At 34.4% G+C, this 18,648-nt stretch overlaps 1 protein-coding gene across 5 annotated transcripts in view; it reads left to right on the forward strand.

Annotated features, from left to right (window-relative positions):
* The window catches only part of POLK (DNA polymerase kappa), a 33,915-nt gene that overhangs the window by 12,282 nt on the left and 2,985 nt on the right, over positions 1–18,648 (forward strand). For 4 of the 5 annotated variants that reach the window (XM_056324562.1, XM_056324560.1, XM_056324559.1 and 1 more), the window contains 10 exons: positions 5,389–5,541; positions 5,925–6,056; positions 7,715–7,868; positions 9,235–9,450; positions 11,119–11,243; positions 11,421–11,587; positions 13,754–13,786; positions 15,069–15,165; positions 16,413–16,584; positions 17,496–18,446. In XM_056324562.1, coding sequence (XP_056180537.1) covers positions 5,389–5,541; positions 5,925–6,056; positions 7,715–7,868; positions 9,235–9,450; positions 11,119–11,243; positions 11,421–11,587; positions 13,754–13,786; positions 15,069–15,165; positions 16,413–16,584; positions 17,496–18,446 — 2,200 coding nt within the window. Of the gene's footprint in view, positions 1–343; positions 3,419–5,388; positions 5,542–5,924; positions 6,057–7,714; positions 7,869–9,234; positions 9,451–11,118; positions 11,244–11,420; positions 11,588–13,753; positions 13,787–15,068; positions 15,166–16,412; positions 16,585–17,495; positions 18,447–18,648 lie in introns of all 5 variants that reach the window. The other variant, XM_056324563.1, reaches the window with a different exon arrangement.

Below are 18,648 nucleotides of genomic sequence, written 5' to 3' on the forward strand. Positions count from 1 at the left end.
AATGGTATTGGTGTGTTGTGGTTTATTGCATTAAATTCTGGTGATAGGCACAGTGTTAACTATAATTTTGATGTGAGTCATGCCAGTAAAAGTGCACCATGTTTTGATGATGTGTTCTTAATAAAAACTTCATAGAAGAATAGAATGTAAAATGAGTCCGAAATGCTCTCCAAGTGAGCAAAATGAAGCAAAATAATTCTTGTTCTTTTAAGTCTGATCAGTTTAAAGGGATATCATTATGGTCTATGTAAAAATTTTGTTAAATACCTTATTTACAAGTTTCATATCAGTCTTGAGTTAATGTTTTTCTGATATATGTATATTTGTGTTCAATGGCCTGCAGTGGGATGAGAGGGATCACAGTTGTCAACTCTTCTGGATATAAATTATTCCTTATTTATGATATTTAATGAAAAAAATCATCATGGCAAGCAGTCACAAGAAGTACAAGTGTCCTGAACAAGAAAGATGAAGAGGCAATTTGTCTTCTCAAACGCTAAATAATAGTATCCAAAGTATTATTGCGTATGAAAGGTGGCTAAAAGAACGGCACTGAGGCTGCACAGTAAACATTAAATGCAACAGAATTAAAGTTGCTTGTGGGAGCTTAATTACTTTTCTTTTTCTTTTGTACTGTGTTTCAGTCTTTTAATTACATGACCGATTGCTCTTTTTCCCTAATAGATTTCCTGCTTCATTCAGCGCACAGTGCAGACAGTGTTCACTGAATGGGCAATTATTCAGTACTTACTGTTGTCCTCATTGTTCAGTGGGTGGCCCCAAGCTTTATTTGTTGTACAGAGGCCTAATCCAGCTTTGAATGCAGAATTACAGACTTCCTCATAGCCTTTTCTAGGTCGTATACCACTTGGTGTGAATTCTTTAAATTATTCTTGCAATACTTCAGCAAAGTGATATTTTTGTTTTGTAGATTGGGAGCTGAAGCACATGAAGATAAACAAACACATCCATTAATTTTCAATGCTATTGTGAGGGCTATAGATCCTGAGCTTTGGTGTGCAACCTCTTTTTGTTCATTGCAGATTTGCAAATCACTTCGGTAAATTATATGCCAGTGTCTCAAATTTGTGCCCAGAAAAGCTTGCAATTACCGAGTACCTCTGAAAAGTTTGTTATAAACCTGTGTGCCTCAACTGCTTTTAGTTAGTTGTTAACATGATTTAGTTATATCTCTGCTTGTCTGGTTTTGGGTTTTTTTAGTTTTCTAAAGGGTAGCTTTTATGTAATTTAATTATTAAAAAATACTTCCATTTCTATTATTTCTTCACCACGGAACTTTACATTTTACAGAGAACAGTCTTGTTATGAATGACATGAGTGAATTACATCCTATAATCCTATATATATATATATATATATATATGATTATTTCCTATAATTATATCCTATAATCCTTTTATAGATCCTATAAAATTAGTGTATGGTTATGTAATTAAAGAACATATAGTGCATATCATGAAATAGTAATTTTAATTGCTTTGACTACCCTCATGCTGTCTTTTTCTGAACTTGATTCTTTGATCTTTTCTTTGCGTGAAAATTGCTTTCTATAGAAGAAAAAAGAAACTTAAGTAGCAGTTGTTACTATTTCCAATGGAGTAACTGTTAAGTCAGCTGACACTGCGTGAGAACTGTCATTAGAGGGAGATAACATGCACACTTTTTTGCTAGCTTATTTTAGGTCTTTGCTGCTATAAAAACTTCTCAGAATCTTGGATTTTGGTTCTACCCTTTGTATGCAGATAAGCTCTGGTTCATGGTTGTTGTTGCCCTCATTTCTTCATCACAAGTTTTGACTCTTTTACTCTGTCCTCTCCGTTCTTATGACTGATTCTATCCTGAATTTTCCTTTTCTTGTCCCGCATCCCCGGATCACCATCAGCCTTCTTTCCAAAGCAGTCCTTGTCTGTGCCCTCAGAGTCCCCGTTGAAGTCCCACATCTCCTGGCCCAGCCAGTCTTTTTCTGCCTGTGTCTGATATTCTAAATGTCTCCCCCTTTTCCTGTCACTTACTTGCCAGCTACTCTTCCCAGACCATTATCTGCTTTGGAAGTCTTGTTTGTCCTGTTCAGTGTTCTTAGTATGTGCAGTGTGTTGTTTAATAAGTTCCTCTAGGTCTTCGGATATGGATATGGTCAGCTCTCATTATCTTCTTTCTTCCTTTATCATGGTGGTCTATCAAGTTCTTTAACTTTTTAGTACTACCTTCTGATACAGTATGAGAGAATTTGTTCTGAAATTTATAAGTGGGAGGTACTCCAGAATTACAAAGATAGCCATTTATCTACTTCTGTGAATGCTGCAAGTTCTCATCTGCAGATCAATTTTTGTTTGTAGGATGGTTAGAAGCTCAGATACGGCTTCCTAAGCTGGCAGTTGATGTAAGTGCTGCAATGTAAAAACAAACAAAAAGGTCCCCGCTTACTGGATTTCATGGACAAAACCCTGGTTTCATGGTGGAAACAGTAATATAAATAAAATGCAGAATCTGCAATGTAATGCTGTCTTTCTCACTGCTAGAGTGTGTGTATGCCAAGGAATTAGTGAGGGTTTTTGTCATATTTTTGCAGTTTTCCTTAGAGGGCTTTTTTTGCAGAAACGCATTTAGCAGTATGGATTTTGCAAATATGGGAGATTAAAAGGTACTTGTAAATTTTCTTAAAACTGCTATTTCTGTGTACAAATATTTCTTTGGTTGTTTGCTTGGGGGTTTTGTTATATTTAAAAAATCCTTCTAAATGTGCAAGATAGTTTTAACTTTTTCCTAATGAATGTCATTGTTGTTATTTAAGGGAATTTATATACTGTACAGTATCATGTAATACTTAATTTTTGAAAACTTTTGTGTAACAGAGTTAGACTATACTAACAACCTAGAGTGGAATTACCTGAAAATGATCAGTAGTTAATAATACTTTAAAATTATCCAGCTGCTACCAGATTTGCAAGCTGCTGTACTGATGTTTGCTATTTTTATTGATGTGGGTTTTATCCCAGGCTTTTATTCTGTAAATAGTTACTATTGTGTTAAAATAGTATCACTGTTTGTTATCTCTTCATCTTGTCAGATGCTTTTACAAATATAAAAGATTTTGAATAATCTTATCTGTCTTACTTTGGCAAAGCAATTTAAGGTAGAAAATTTGAATTTTGCATCGTGGAATAAGAAAGAAAAAAGTTTTACCCTTTACATTGTTTGAAAGTCATGATAAGCAAAATTAAACTTCTGATTACAATTTGTACTTTTTAGGGTGTTTTTTTTAAAACTTTTAGAGATAAACTTAGTATCTCTTTTTATCTTCAAAGGAAAATTGAAAGCAGCTTTTTAAAACTTGTCACCCTGGCTTGCCTCTAAGGAACTATTCCATAACTTTCCATGTGTTACTAAGGAAACACGTGTAGGTGCCCAGGATTCTCTGAGTACATCTGGATGTGTTTTGTTTTGGCATATTACTTTTATCTGTTGCTTTTGCTGAAGAGTTATCTTTTTGTATTTCTGATTAATGTAATTTTACTTCATTCTTTAGATGCTTTTCTAACATAATACTTAATGATCAGCTAACATACGCATTTGGGGAGAAAAAGCAAAGAGAAGCTTGTTATAAATGTGATAAATTGCAATACAGGAGTTATGTAACTGGAGGAGCAATTGACAGTGTTAATTAATTAAGCAATTTGAATTTGAGAGTAACCTGAAAATTATCTGTAAAGTATCATTTAAAGTAAGGATGCTTTTTATGATTATAGTGTGACTTGAAACCCTGCTGAATTAGTAGCATAATGAAAATAATGTAAATTCCCCACTTTTATTTGTGGTTGTTGTTTGAATGGCTTTCCCCTTGTGCTTTTAATTTATCTAAACTAGTTTTCTCAACCTCGGAGCATACTGTGCTCTTCTGTATGGAATAACCTAGTTTGAGGGCCCTTTTATCCCTCAGATCAACTTGGAACTAAACAGAGAAGAGACTTTGTAAATCATTACTCAGCAATTTAGTTAGAATATTCATAGTCACTTGCCTTGGTTCAAGTGTTTTCAGCTCCAAAAATGGGGTTTTGGATAAGACTTGTGGTTTTTATTAAGCAGCTCTGTTGAGGGGAAAAAAGAGAGAAACTGCCTTCATCTCAGGACCATAAAGCCATTGCAATCAATCCAGAGATAATTCTGTAATGGAACCTTGATGTCATTAATGTGTTTGTGTGTCCTTGTGCTTGCAAGCATTTCGTTTTTGCTACTTGCATATCTTGAGCTCTGTTATGCCTATTTGTTGGGGGTTTTTCTTGTGTTGTGTAAACAGAACTCAGTATAGTCATTAGTGTGGTTAGATAATCACAGTTTTACAGCACTTCCTTTTTTTTTATTCTTTTTTTTCTCCTCTCACTTTTAGAATGATGTGTGATAGTGCCAACATAGTCATCTTAAATTAGACCTTAAAAATTGCCTGTCAAATGATGCACTGATGCTTCTGGTGACACAGTTCGTTTATAGTTGAAAGACATTTCAGAAACAAGCACATGATCTGCAAGTCTTTTGGTAAAAGAATGCAAGCAAATTAAGCACAATTAAAGTATTTAATAGAGAGGTCTGTGTGCTTGGCCTCTGCCTCGAGATACCGTGGAGCTGGTGAAGCAGGGGGTGCTGCTACCCGTCTACTAGTAGAGGATGCTACTTTAACTCTTGGAGTGAAATGCACTTTCTGTGTGCTTTTCTGTAAAAGTCACCTTGCAGTTTTGCTAGCAATCCAGCCTTATGTGGTATGGATTCCTATAACAAATGTTAAGGAACTTTACGAAGGGATTAACAGCTTGCTTAGGAGTAAATGAGCCTGTTTGTTTGAGGCCTGATCTCAGACAGGACGAGACAAACGGATCTGCCCTGTGAGCTGTTGGTTCTCAGTTGTCTAGGGCAACTTTCTGAAGTGTGATGGTTTTGTTTAAGAGTGTTGGAAATTCTCCAATAGCAGGGTTTAAGTCTTTTTTAAAGAAAAAAGCTGGAAAAAATGCATCACAGTAGCTAAAGCTGCATATTCAATGGTCTTACAAAGTTTCTGTCTGAATGAGGTGATGTATCTTCCCCCCACCCCCCCTTCCCAGCATAGATGGAGTTTTGTTGTTTGTTGGGTTGGGGTTTTTTTCATTGGGTTTTTGGTTGAGGTTTTCATGTACCTTTTGCTGAAGGGGTCTTGTCTCTGAGAGCAAGTTTCATCAGAAATTTAGGTGAGTTTTTTGGTGGTGCTTGTTTGATGGGGTTTAGTTTTGGTTTGGAGGTTTTTTTATTTGTTTCCAGGTGCATCTGAATTTTTAGGGTCATATGTACTGTGGCACTGCTGCCAGGTTAATAGTTTTTCAGTTACTGGTTTATTCTGTTCAGGTGGACAAACTTGTGATGGAACTAGAACAGAGCCGTAACCTGAGCAGTACGATTGTACACATTGACATGGATGCCTTCTATGCAGCTGTGGAAATAAGAGACAATCCAGAGCTGAAGGAAAAGCCTATAGCAGTGGGATCAATGAGTATGTTGGTAAGGCTGAATGTCAAAGCTAATACAGAAATCAATTACATGCATCTGAAGCCTAATAAAATCATACAAAATTAGCATAATGTAACAACACTGTTCTGTAGAGAATTTTTATAAGTGTAGAAAAAAATAACAAAAATAATAGAGGAAAAATCTGTCTAAGACTAGATTCTGTAAGATGTAATTTATTTTTCTGTAGAAAGAGTACCGATGAAAGTTTGAAGGATGTAAATAGATTGAAAGGGGGGTGGGGGAGGTATGCATATAAATTGTCAACCTTGTCAGTCATTTCTGTGTGAAGATACATGATTAGAACTTTATTATTTAACACTGAACTTCAAAAAAACTTGATTAATGAATATTAAACTTATTTAATCTTTCCTAAGTCCACCTCAAATTACCACGCTAGGAGATTTGGTGTACGTGCAGCCATGCCTGGATTTATTGCTAAAAAGCTATGTCCACATCTAACTATAGTACCATTAAACTTCGAAAAATACAGCAAAGTGAGTAAAGAGGTAAGTCTGAAAGTGCTTTCTAACCGAAAGTCAGTGAACTTGGTCAATGACTATCAATACATCAGTTCTAGATAATACGAAAAATGGTAGTTTAAATATTAGACTCTTCAGTGAGTTGAACATGAATTTGAACATAAATTAAACAAAACATGGGTGCTTTTGGGCAAGGAGATGAAAATGTATTGCATTCACCCATCTTGCCACTTCAATGAAGTCAGTAGTGATGCTGATAGACATTTTCAAAACTGTGTAGTGAGCTAGTGATAACCCTTGAGCCTTATTATTCTTAAAACTCGAAAACCATGGAACATAATCTAATTACTAGGATGCTGCGAGTACATAGGAAACTTGAAGATAATAATTTCATGTGATATATAGTCATCATTTTGAATGCCAATTACTGGAGAGAGAAGCAAAGGGCATTAGTGAGCTCTGAATGCAGATTCATTTGTTTTAAAAGAAGGGACTTCAAACGAAGATCAAAAAATTAGGGAGAAAGAAATCACGTTTTGCTTTCAAGAAAGTCAGGGGAAATACACTATCCAAAATCCTGTTTAAAAAATAAATTAAAAAAAAAGGTCTTTTGTAGGTCTTAAATCAAACTAGTGTGTGGCACAAGTCTCCTGACTTCAATAGAATTATGCCCAAATTTATTCATTCATTCATTTATTTTTATGAAGCCTCAATCTCTTTACATAAATAAAGCAACCTAATTACTAATTTTGATGTTGATTTTTCTCACTTCTGTTGTGAAAAAGCATATATAAATACGAGTATTTCAGAATGACTTTGAACTTGTTAAGGATCTTGGATTTCATGATAAGTATTTCATTTTTTGTTTAACGGGGTAAAGTACTGAAGGTTCAAGTTGATTTGCGTTTTTAGTTACGTTTTTCTATTGGAATTTGGATTGAAAATACTTAAATTTATTTCATTTTGTCATTAAAAGTTGAGCAGTGAATCCTGTCTTTAATCAGTTTCAGAAGGATGAACTGCATGTGAACAAATGTTGTGATATCTAAGAATCTGACCAAACTGGTGGAGAAAACATGACACAGTCAAATTTTCCTCCTTGTTTAAAAATAAAGAGAGAGGGGAAAAAAGAGGACAAAAGGTAGAGATTTTATTTTGACAATTTCATTTACTATATTGCCTTTTGGGAAGATGCCCTTATCACGAAAGATTTTTCTAACAGGTTTTGCCTGTGACATTAACCAGTGCAATTGGCTGTAACTTCAGTTTAAATGTAATTTAAAACTTAGTTGTGTTTTTTTTTAACTTTGCATATGTAATATCTGACACACAGCGCACAGAAAGCTCTGTGCTTTGTTGAGTTCCCAGGTCCCTGAAGTTTTATTCAGGTGGTTGCTGCAGTGTCTGTGACCCTAGTGTCTGTGAAGTCCTTATACACTGATATTAATGTCCTCTACGGTAAGATACACGGCTCAAAATTGGTTTAATTCTCTACTTACTATCTTGCTACTTGTGAGAGCAGTACTATAGTTTTCCAATATCAATAGATAATTTGTTTTATAAGTATCTTTAATACTGATTGGTCATCTTGAAGTTTCAGAGTATGTTTGCTCACCTCACAATTGTGCGTCATGATCTGCTTTTAAAGCAACAAGGCTTTAAACTTTCACTGTTTGTTTATCAAGGTTAGAGAAATACTGGCTGAATATGATCCCAATTTTATGCCTGTGGGTCTAGATGAAGCCTACCTGAACATAGCAGAGCACTTGGAGGAAAGGCTGAACTGGCCTGAAGAGAAGAGAAGATTCTTTTTTAATACAGAAAGCACTGCAGAAAAAGGTAAGCAAATTACTGTCTTTATGTGGTCACCTGACACTGAGGGGACTTAAGTCTTTGTGTAGTTTGTCCTCCCGTATATTCTTTTATCTCCAATTTGTTAGTTTACAGGCTAACTTTCTCTGCTACACACCAGTGCAGAAAAGGTATGCTGCTAATGATTTGGGCTTGGAGGATTTTTTTTTGAGTAAAATGTGTGAAAAGTGATACTAGGTTTATTAAACCATGTGGTGTGTTTTAGGTGTGTATTTTTTCTTTACAATTCAACATGATAATTTTGCAAATACATAGTAATAATCTTATGGCTTAAGGAAGTGTAGAATAAATAAACTTTCTGTTCTAGAAGTTCTTTGTATTTTGCAAAGATATTTCCAATGATACTGTAGTAAGTCCTGTACATCAGAAACATGAGAAATAGTCTGTAAAGACAGTGAGCATAAGCTCTAGTTACATGATGATTTTGCAAGACAAAGTAATGAGCACTACCAGGGTTACAGTAATGCTTGAAATATGACTGGATTTCACTTGGCTCTAGAAGGTGGAGTTGGAACCACATCCACAACTGTATATCCAATTGGGAACCATAAAAAAGGAGGAGTCATATAAATGGTTGATTATCGCACAAACCGGAACATTTCTTACCAGTATTCAAAAATTATCTAAATAGCCATTAAGAGGATAATCAACGATACATTACTACTGAAAAGCTTTAATGGAATACAAAGAAGCGAACTGTCATAGCCTTTACAAAATAAGTATCACTGATGTCTAGCATAGTCATGTGCCTTTTCATACTTCTCTAACATCTTTGTTCCCGTGAAACACAAACAAGCACTCAGAATGTGGAACTATAACAGTAAAGTTTGTAGAGTCAAAGGGCTGCTGACATTTCTTGTTCTCCCATGACAGCAGTTGAAAACAAGAAGCTCACCAGGCTGGTGGTTCTAGAACCAGATATCTCAGAACCCTAATGTTCTTCAGAGATATTGAAAAAACTTCTGCAAAAGATTTTCATTTCCACAAAAAATGGGGGTATCTGGCCTTCTCTCCAATATGAAACAAAAATAATGCCAGAATTTTGGTGGTTTTCTGCTGCTACAGCAACAGGTCATTAAACCTCGTTATTTCCAGTCTCCTAGCCAATTATTCCAATCTCAGCCAACTCCAATCGTATTAAGAACAAAGCATTAAGACTCTCTTTTCTTCTAACAAAAAAACCTATGCAGTTAGTTCAGCTAAATAATTATTTTTTTCGCAAACAGAAAAAATAAAATTGTTAGTGAACTATTTTCAGCCACTGCAGAAGGAAATCAGTAAACTATGTTTTATATATGGATGGATTATCTATTTCTATTTCTATCTAACATAGATAAAGCTGATATAAACATGTCTGCAAAATTTAATGAAGATGGATACTCCGCTTCACCAGTACTGTTTGAAGATAACGCACCTCTCATGAATGACCACGCTGAAAAAAAAGATGAGTTCGTGCAAAATTCAGTTGTCTTTGGAACTAATGCAGAGGAAGCGGTGAAGGAAATTCGCTTTAGGATTGAGCAGAAAACTCAACTGACTGCTAGTGCAGGTATTCAGACACACGAATAGTAATAACGCTTTGTATTTCCACAGTGTCTTCTACTGTAATCTCAGAGGTCATTAATTAAGAAATTAGCATTGCCCCTGCATTCTTCTGCTGCAAAGAAATAAACTGTCTTCCAAATCTGCAGACTGTGACTTTCAAGAGATCTAATAGCTGTCAAAGCCACTCCTTTTTACTTTTGTTTTGTTTTGTTTTTTAAATCATAGAAGCAGTTCTACCACCTTTTGGCTTCTTTCTTCTTGAAATACAAGTAGTGTGGTAGAACTGCTGGGAGCGCTCAGAAGCTAATCTTAGTGCTGATGGTTGTTTTAGTGCTTCATGTAATTATTTTCATAAGCCAGTGTCACAGTGAAATCTGTCTGGTTGCTAAATTTCTGTTAGTTTGAAAAACAGATCTTATTGTTAAGTATTTGTAAAGTTCTCCATGCTGTTCCTTGCTTAAGGCAATATCAAAATTCATTAAAAAGTTAGTTCTCAGAGTAGTAAATACATATTGAGGTTAATAAATTGTTCACTAGCTTTTTAATATTTACTGTTCAGTTTTTATGTCTTTTGACCTTGGGCAACCTACCTGTAAATCGAATGTTTTGGTGATAATCTGGATTAGGTCACTAAAAAAAGTGTATGTCCCTAGTCACTTAAATTGGATGCCATCCAAACTGTGAACGAGGTCAGCGAGTGCTGAGCTTTATGAAGCAGATGTGGAAGGCCAGGGAAGTGTTGAAAGTAAAGCAGTTAGTAGGAGGTAGCAGGATGAGACCTCCCCTCCCACATGTTGTGAGTGGTAGCAAAATAATAATTTTTTTCTACTGAAGTATTGTCTTCCTAAGGTTGTTAGCGTTCAGAAAACAGACATAGCTTTTATAAGTACATCAGGTGTTTTAAGCCCAGTAATTAAAAACTATTAGATGGCTAACTGAAACAATACTGATAATCAATAATAAATACGATTATTTCTACCATCTTGAATAATACCTTACATCAGTGAGCAAATCAAAATTTAGAATACTAGAGCTGTAGTGCAGAGTAATTCTATTTTTCTTGCTAAACTAATCCAGAGTTCATTTGCAAAAATAGTTACTCTGATAGAAAAGAGCAATCCCTCCTCATCTCTACTAGTGTCAGTGATATATATATTTTTTTAAAAATAACTGCATAGCAGTGTTAGCCCACAAAACACTTCAATGTGGTAAATTTTGTAAAAATTTAGGTTTTTTGCTGAAATACAGGGAAGAAATATCTCTTTTTCATTAGGAGTTCATTGTAACTGCAGTTGTAAGCATTTCCTTCTTTCTTATTATGATCACCATCGTAAAATCCTTCAATGGTGTAACTGATGTTATTTTTAAACATTTGGTATTTAACCCCTTATGACTGATTAGTGCATGTTGTGTTACCCTATCTTAAAACGGTAGCTACGCTCTATCTGTTATGTTTCATCTACGACAAATATTTATGTTCTCACATGTCTGTTACAAAATTTTTTTTGCAGAATTGTAACAAATCTGTTCATCAGTTATTGTCATTCTTCTGCTTATGTTTAGTCTTTGCCAAATGTGTAGTCTATTCCTGTGCTTTTAAAAATAGGGCAGTTGAAATTAAACATTGTCTAGTATCTTTTGAAAATACAGGTTTTGTTTGTTTGTTTTTAAGGCATAGCACCGAATACAATGTTAGCAAAAATGTGCAGTGATCGTAATAAACCTAATGGGCAATACAGAATTGATCCCAAGAGACACGCAGTGCTAGACTTCCTAAAAGATTTGCCTATTAGAAAGGTAAGAGATACCATGACGTTTGCTATGCAGTCATGTTCCTTATGTTCTAAAAGCAAATTTCTGCTGAAGAAATACACTTTCCTAGGTAATCTGCAAGTTGTGTTTGATTTAAATTGTTCTTAGTATTGGATCTACAAATGGAAAGTTTCCAACATAGTGATACTTACTCTTTTGCAGGTACCAGGTATAGGAAAAGTAACAGAGAAGATGTTAAAAGCCCTTGGAATTGTGACTTGCTCAGAACTTTATCAGCAGAGGGCACTACTTTCTCTTCTTTTTTCAGAAGCATCTTGGCGTAATTTCTTGGATATTTCCCTTGGTCTGGGTTCAACACATTTGGAAAAGTATGTTTTGCTTTTTGTTTTTTTATCCTGTGTTTGCATTTTTCTGAATTTTTCCTTGTGTATGTTACATACTGTACATTTTAAGACTTGACGCATTGAGAAACAAATATGAAAGTTTGGCTTGTTTAATATATTTTAAAAGATCTCGGATAACTGTTACTCTTACAGTTATGGCTAAGATACTCATAACAGCCAAACATTAAAAAGCAAAAGTTTGTATAGCCATATCTGATACGTAAAATTCAATACATCTGTCAGAGAAGTTGTGTGTATATATCAATAAATCAAGTCAGTATCATTTGGGATAACCTCATGATTACTAAAATAGCTAAAGGAAAATGAGTTGTCCTAAGCAGAGGTATTCAGTCCTGTTTCTTCTATTAAAAATGTATACATTCATTGGGTTTTATTATTATCTATATATTATTACAGTATTATACATGTAATTAAAATCTCATTGGTATCTGATCTTCTGGTGGTAAATTGTCATATTGCTAATTAAAGTAAATGAAGCTACTGTTTCCTGTCATGCTGTTTCCTATCATGTTTATGTATATATTTGTAATATCAATTTGTGAATTTGCTGGAATAGAACTGGAGATTTTTATATCCTTCTTCATGTCTGTTCCCTTAAGGTTCATACTACTGTAGTGGTGCTTTAGCCTCCTGTTTGGGAGGGGAGAAATCAGTCTTACTGGTGAATACAACTTTTCCATAGTATGTGTAATTTTGAAGCTTGTCCGGGATACAAACATGGAACATCTGTTCTTAAAAAAAAAAAAAAGAAAAAGAAGACATTTTGCTGTTTGTGTAACCAAGAGTCTTAATTTAAGAATGAGTATTTTCTTTTAAATATTCCTTCCGTAAATATCTTTCTATCCTTCCCTATGTGCTGAAATTCTGTTTAAAAATAACTTCATAATGATTTGGTTTCATTAGGAGTTCCAAAGTGTCTTATGTACTTCTGAAAGACCTATTCTGTATTATTTCTGTTACTTCTCTGACAGTAATACATCCTCCCTTTTGTCCATTTGACTACAAAATAATATATACAGACAGCAGTTTGTAGACCAGTAATGTGCTAGCACAAGTCTTTGTTTTTTCTTTTCAGAGTTATGCTGAGTTTAAACAAAATGTGCAGTAAGATTGAATTTGTGAAGGTGGCTTCACAATATAAAAGATAAAATTCAGTTTTCCAAATATTTGTTTCTGTTAAGATAATGCAACCTCAAATGGTCCTTTAATAATTGGTGCACTCTTTCCCTGTATTCATCCTGTTCAGGTGTTGTACAGTCTAGGAAATCTCCCAGTACATTTAAAAAAAAAATAAAAGGTGCATTTCAAAAGCCAAGATTATAATTTTGAAGGAGAATATGTTTTTAACAGTGTTTTATAAGAAATATATTTCTTGGTTTTGTTTTTGTTAGCATGAACTTTATTTCTGTGATTTTTAGTGTGGAGAAAGCAAGCCCTTAAATACCAACACCTCAGTCAGTAAACTGTTGATCTTAGGGTCATTGTCTTTGACTACCTTCATTTAGGAAAATCTAAGGATACCAAATTTGTTATTTCTAATAGTTATAAACAGAAGAAGGACCTAAAAAGAAATTGCTCTGAGGAACTCCTTATATGCAGAAGAGTTGTTAAAGGATGCTCAGTTAAAACCAGCAAGAAACAAAAGATGCCTTAACACATCACCTTTAACATGAGCAATAATTTAGTCAAAAAGCATACTAATTCCTCAGATAAAAAATATTCAAATATGCATAGTATGTTCAGGATTTTAATAGCACAGTTATAGCTAGGTGAGACAGTATAGGATTTGTAGTTAGTTTTATTTTTAAATAGGACTGTTGATATGAGGGGAGTTTCTTTGGGGTTTTGTTGTTGCTTGGTTTGGTTTTTTACCAACTGTTTATTGATGTCTATGGCTGATCTATGTCTTTACTTCATCTACAGTAAATTAATGTTTTCTTTAAATAAAAACCTCTTCATTTTGCACTTGCTTAAGCTTGATGTACAAGATTTGTAGAAAAAGTTAACATCCAGATTTTATAGAAGACGACTACTATTAGTTATTGAAGCATGATTGGTTGATTCAGTTTATTGAAAAGATAACGGTTCTAGGTAAAGTGAATATAATAAATTGTTTTTTTCTTTTAAAAGGGATGGAGAAAGAAAAAGTATGAGCACTGAAAGGTATGTCTCCTTAATATTGGAAAAAATTACACTAATCACTAAACTTGCTTAATGCTAAGTAGTATATACTTTTCTCAGTCATGTAATTTCATTGTGTATTTATATGTGTTTTGATAACACAACAACCTCACTAAATCAGATTGAGGCTTTCATTATTTTCTGTTTCCTTGGCTTTAGAATATTGTGGAGGTACTTCTATTGGATTGTGTGCTCTCTTTTCATATCATCTGATTCTCCTAATGCCTTTAATGCATCAAAGTGGTCTTTAAGACATAATACAGGGTGGAAATATAAGGACTTTTTTTATATGGTTTTTTTATATGTTCCAGTTTAACATCAGTATCAGTCAAGTAGCCTGCAGTGCCATGCATAGCAGAACATGTATAAGGTAGACTTGCAAAACAGAGAATAATTTTGCAAGGTTAACTAAAATTTGTTACATTTCCTATCTTTTTAAGTTTTTAACAGTGTGAAGTTCCTTAAGAAGGTGGTGTATGTAATTTCCAAAAGTTCATTTTTAAAAAGGCAATACTACAAGAAGAATCTGTAGACCACTGTGATAATTATCCTTACCCTCATGTGTTGTCTGTTCTTAGAAAAGAAGATAAGATTCTTATTCCTACTAAATAAATCAAAATTCCTATTTAAAACCACTCTTAAAACCACTGCTAATTGAAGGTTGCCTTTCTTCTCATGTTTTTACTAAAAAGCAGATGCACAACAGAAAAATAATATTGTTAATGCACTGCTAAAAAGCTCTAGCAAAGGCAGCAACATTTTGGTGGTAAGGTAGTTTTTCCTCTTCTGAGGCATAATTATTCTAGCTGGCATCTTTTTCTTGGCATCTGTATAAATTGATTCTGATACTGGGTTCTGTTGACTTTCAAATCCTTGCTTTCTTCTGATGTAATACAGCACTGTGCAAAGGAGTTTAAATACAAATAACGTGGCTGGCTCCATGAGTTCAGTCGGTGTTAGTATTCTCTCTTGCAAATATTTAAACATGAATGACTATACATGTGGTACATTTTCAAGTAGTGCGTTAAAAATTGAAAGCCAAGTTATTTCATTACTTGAAGGGCTTTGAAACACATAAATGTGCACAAATCTTTCTGTATAATATTCCTATTAATATTCATTTTTCCTTGAAGTAAACACTCAAACTGACACAACCTTCTTCTGATGTAGTTTTGTTTAACTGTACAAAAAAATAATTTAGATGGCAGCCACTGAAGGAATTTTGGGGGTTCATACTGTAAAAGAGATCCTATCTTTATCTTAGAACATTCAGTGAAATAAATGCAGCAGAAGACCAGTACAGCTTGTGTCGAGAACTCTGCAGAGATCTTGCTCAAGAGCTACAGAAAGAAGGACTTAAGGTATTTATATTATTCTCTGTTTACTTGCAAAAAGACAAAACTGTACTGAAATTCAGTGTTAGTATGAGTGCTTTCAGCATCATCATACCATGCAATCTATCTTCCTGAGTTTCTATTCTTTAATTTGCAGATGTTTAGAATTGTTTAGGTGGCATTTTGTTATTGTTCAGGTGGCTATCCGATAATATGTGTGGAAAAAATTCAACAAATTAACCATGTTATTTAGCATATAAACATCTTATGCTAAAAGCAATGTTTTTAGGCAAGCAATAAAGCTGATTCCCTATGAGCTGTGCTTTGGTCAGTCATGTAATACTGATGTATTTAAAACACTGTGTTACTCTCCCGTATTCATACCAGATTCAGTCAACAGCCAGTAGTGTAGCCGAAGAAGTTCACATGTCCCCAGCTCGCTGACAAGTTATTCATACCATTCAGTGGTATGAATGGTAGGAACAGTCCCTGTATTCCTTCTGCTTAAATTTCTGTTTACTGTCTGGAAAGAACAGTTCATATTTTCTATGGAGGTCTTTATGGTAAAGCAAGGAATAACATTCAAGACCTAAAAGAACGGTGATTGGTCTTCTTCAGCCATAAAAGATTGTCTCAAAAGATGACAGGTTGAAAGGGAAATCATCAGCTAAGTAGGACAAAGGGATAAGCTTACAAAGGCACCAGAACAAAAAAAGTGCCATGTATTTACATTTGGATGGTCACACTACATCACACAAATTATTTGGAAGGTGTTGCCAGGGGAATATCTGTGCCAAACACAGATGCTGTGTGTGGCTCTGATAGCACCATGCAGGAGGAAGTTTTCAGTGAATCCTTAATTGGGTATCATTCTTAGTAGTTTTCCCAGCAAAGTTAAGCTATCTGGCACTAAAGTTTCTAAGTGAGGAAGTAAATTTTGTAGACTGGATATAAGTTGAGGCTGTAGGCAAACCATGAGATGTGTTGAATATGCACTGATGGCAGATGGTCTGCTGGGAACCACAGCCAAATGACCCAGTTCAGAGAATTTGACTTTGGCACCAGTTTAGGAGCAAGTGCAGAATCTTGCAGGCAAATTCTTGGCAGTGCCTCTTGCTGTACACATACAAACACACAGTCTTGACTATGGCTTTAGGGCATTTCTATAGATGCTACAAAATAATTATTTCTGTGCCATATATGACATATTTAACCTTTTTCCTTTCTGGGTTTTTGTTTTGTTTGTTGGTTTTGGTTTTGTTTTTTTTCCCTAGGGTAAAACTGTTACCTTGAAGCTAAAGAATGTGAACTTTGAAGTAAAAACAAGAGCTTCAACTGTCCTGTCTTCTGTTTCTACTGAGGAGGAAATATTTGCTGTTGCTAAAGACTTGTTAGGAACAGAAATTGATAGAGTTGCTCCTCACCCTTTACGGATAAGACTTATGGGTAAAATATTTCAAACTCTTCCTTTTTAGAGTTAGATTTTGTAGTGTATCAAAGTAATAGACGATAATCTAAAGTAAACTTGGTATAAATGGATTTGTCCTTTCTGTGTTACCCTGGTAGTTTTTGAAAAGTGAAACAGGTCTGGAGTGCTGAATGGTGACTCAGGAATGTTTTACTAATTGACATTGTACTTTCCTCACAACCTGTTAGCCCTGGAAAAACATACATACTGGCATGAGAGTAGAATCATAGCAGTGCATAATTCTGCCTTCAAAGAGCTTTTAAATCTGCTTTGCACCACAGCAACATGTTTCAGCCCATAACCTCTGTTAGAAACAAATGCGTTAAATAAAAGTGTTTATAGATTTGAAAATGCTATGTGCTGCAAGAAATCAGAAAATTTCTGTCAAAGTAAACTGTGTTTTGATTCGTAAGACCAGTGTTCAGGTGATTATACATTCTGCTTGAACCATTCAGTGATACATAAAACTTACTTTCTACAGTATTAGTACACACTGAAGGAAAAAATATTTTGGTGGAGAAACTTAATGGAAAACTCTGTTTCAGACTGAATCCTGTATTAGGTGAATTAACTTTATAGCTTCACATTATGGTGCTATCAGTTAAAACTTCATGAGTATTGAAATTAATATGATGGGGCAAGTGTTTGGGTTTGATAAAATCATATGGGCCTTGTGATCCATTGTTAGCATTTGCAGGTAGTATAGCCTCCATTTAGAGATAAAAATGCACTTTTTTTGAGTGTATGTATACCTCAAAAGGTGTTAATTAAGAATTAGTATTAAGTTTTCATAAATTGGTACTGTAAGTTTGTACCTCAGAAGATGTTAATTAAGAATTAGTATTAAGTTTTCATAAATTGGTACTATAAGGTTTTTTTTCATCATTAGGTGTACGAGTATCAGGTTTTCTAAGTGAAGAAGAGAAGAAGTACCAGCAAAAAAGCATTACAAGTTTCTTAAAGTCAGGAAAAGAAATAGGTTTTCTTAGGCTTCAGTCAAGGAATTCCAACCAAGAATATTTCAGAAAAAAATCAGAAGCATCTTTCAGAGGAAGTTTTTTTGATAAAAAACGAGCTGCAAGGCAACTAAACAGTGAGAATCTTTCTCCAAATGAAACTGTAAGTAAGTTGCTCTTTCATGACAGGAAGTCATCAGCAAATTTTGTGGAAGAAACAAAAGAAGTCACAGACCTCCAGGATTCTAATGTGTGTAAGATCTTCACCTGTCCTGTTTGCTTTGAGGAACAAAGCAGCAATAATTTGGAAGAGCTTAACAGGCATATTGATGAGTGCCTCAATGGGAATCTTGATACCATGGAAATATCCAAGTATGACAGTTCAAGAGAAAATACACCTAACTTTCTTCCACAATGTAAAAATGAAAATGTTGATGAATGTAAACCAAATAGAACAGATCAATTAGCAGGAAGAGACCAGTCTGCAAGTACATCAGACAACCCTACTAGCAATAGCACAGAAAAATCCGCTCAGATAATATCTGATAAACCTCACAGAGAAAGACAGCCTAGCAATCTCTGTGATATTGGTAGCAATGTGTGTATGAAGCAGTGTCTCTACCCCAAAAGAATTTCACAAGACAATGAAGACCATTTTGAGAAGACTGAACATACAGAAGAAACTAGTTCATCCTATTTCTTTGAAGCCAAAGATGACAGTGTTCTTGTTTGTCCAGTTTGTAATTCAGAACAGAAAACAACGAGTCTTTTGTCATTTAACAGACATGTGGATATCTGCTTAAATGAAGGCCTTGTCCAGGAGCTGAAAGAAAAGAATTATTTTCCTAGTAAGACATACCATATGGAAAACTCAAACAGAATTGGTGAGTATGCATGTTGGGATGTATTTGATTATTCAAATTATCTAGTTGTACAATTAAAATAATTTGGTAATAGTGTACTTCAAAGATTTCAGGGCTTTTGAGATTTTTGCAACAAGATCATTTGAGTAAGGCCTATGTAAGAGTGAACATTTTTATTTAAAAAATACCAAATCAGTTTTCATGACAAACTAGATATATAAAC

Source organism: Falco biarmicus, chromosome Z, assembly GCF_023638135.1.
Source record: "Falco biarmicus isolate bFalBia1 chromosome Z, bFalBia1.pri, whole genome shotgun sequence".
Taxonomy (NCBI): Eukaryota; Metazoa; Chordata; class Aves; order Falconiformes; family Falconidae; genus Falco; species Falco biarmicus.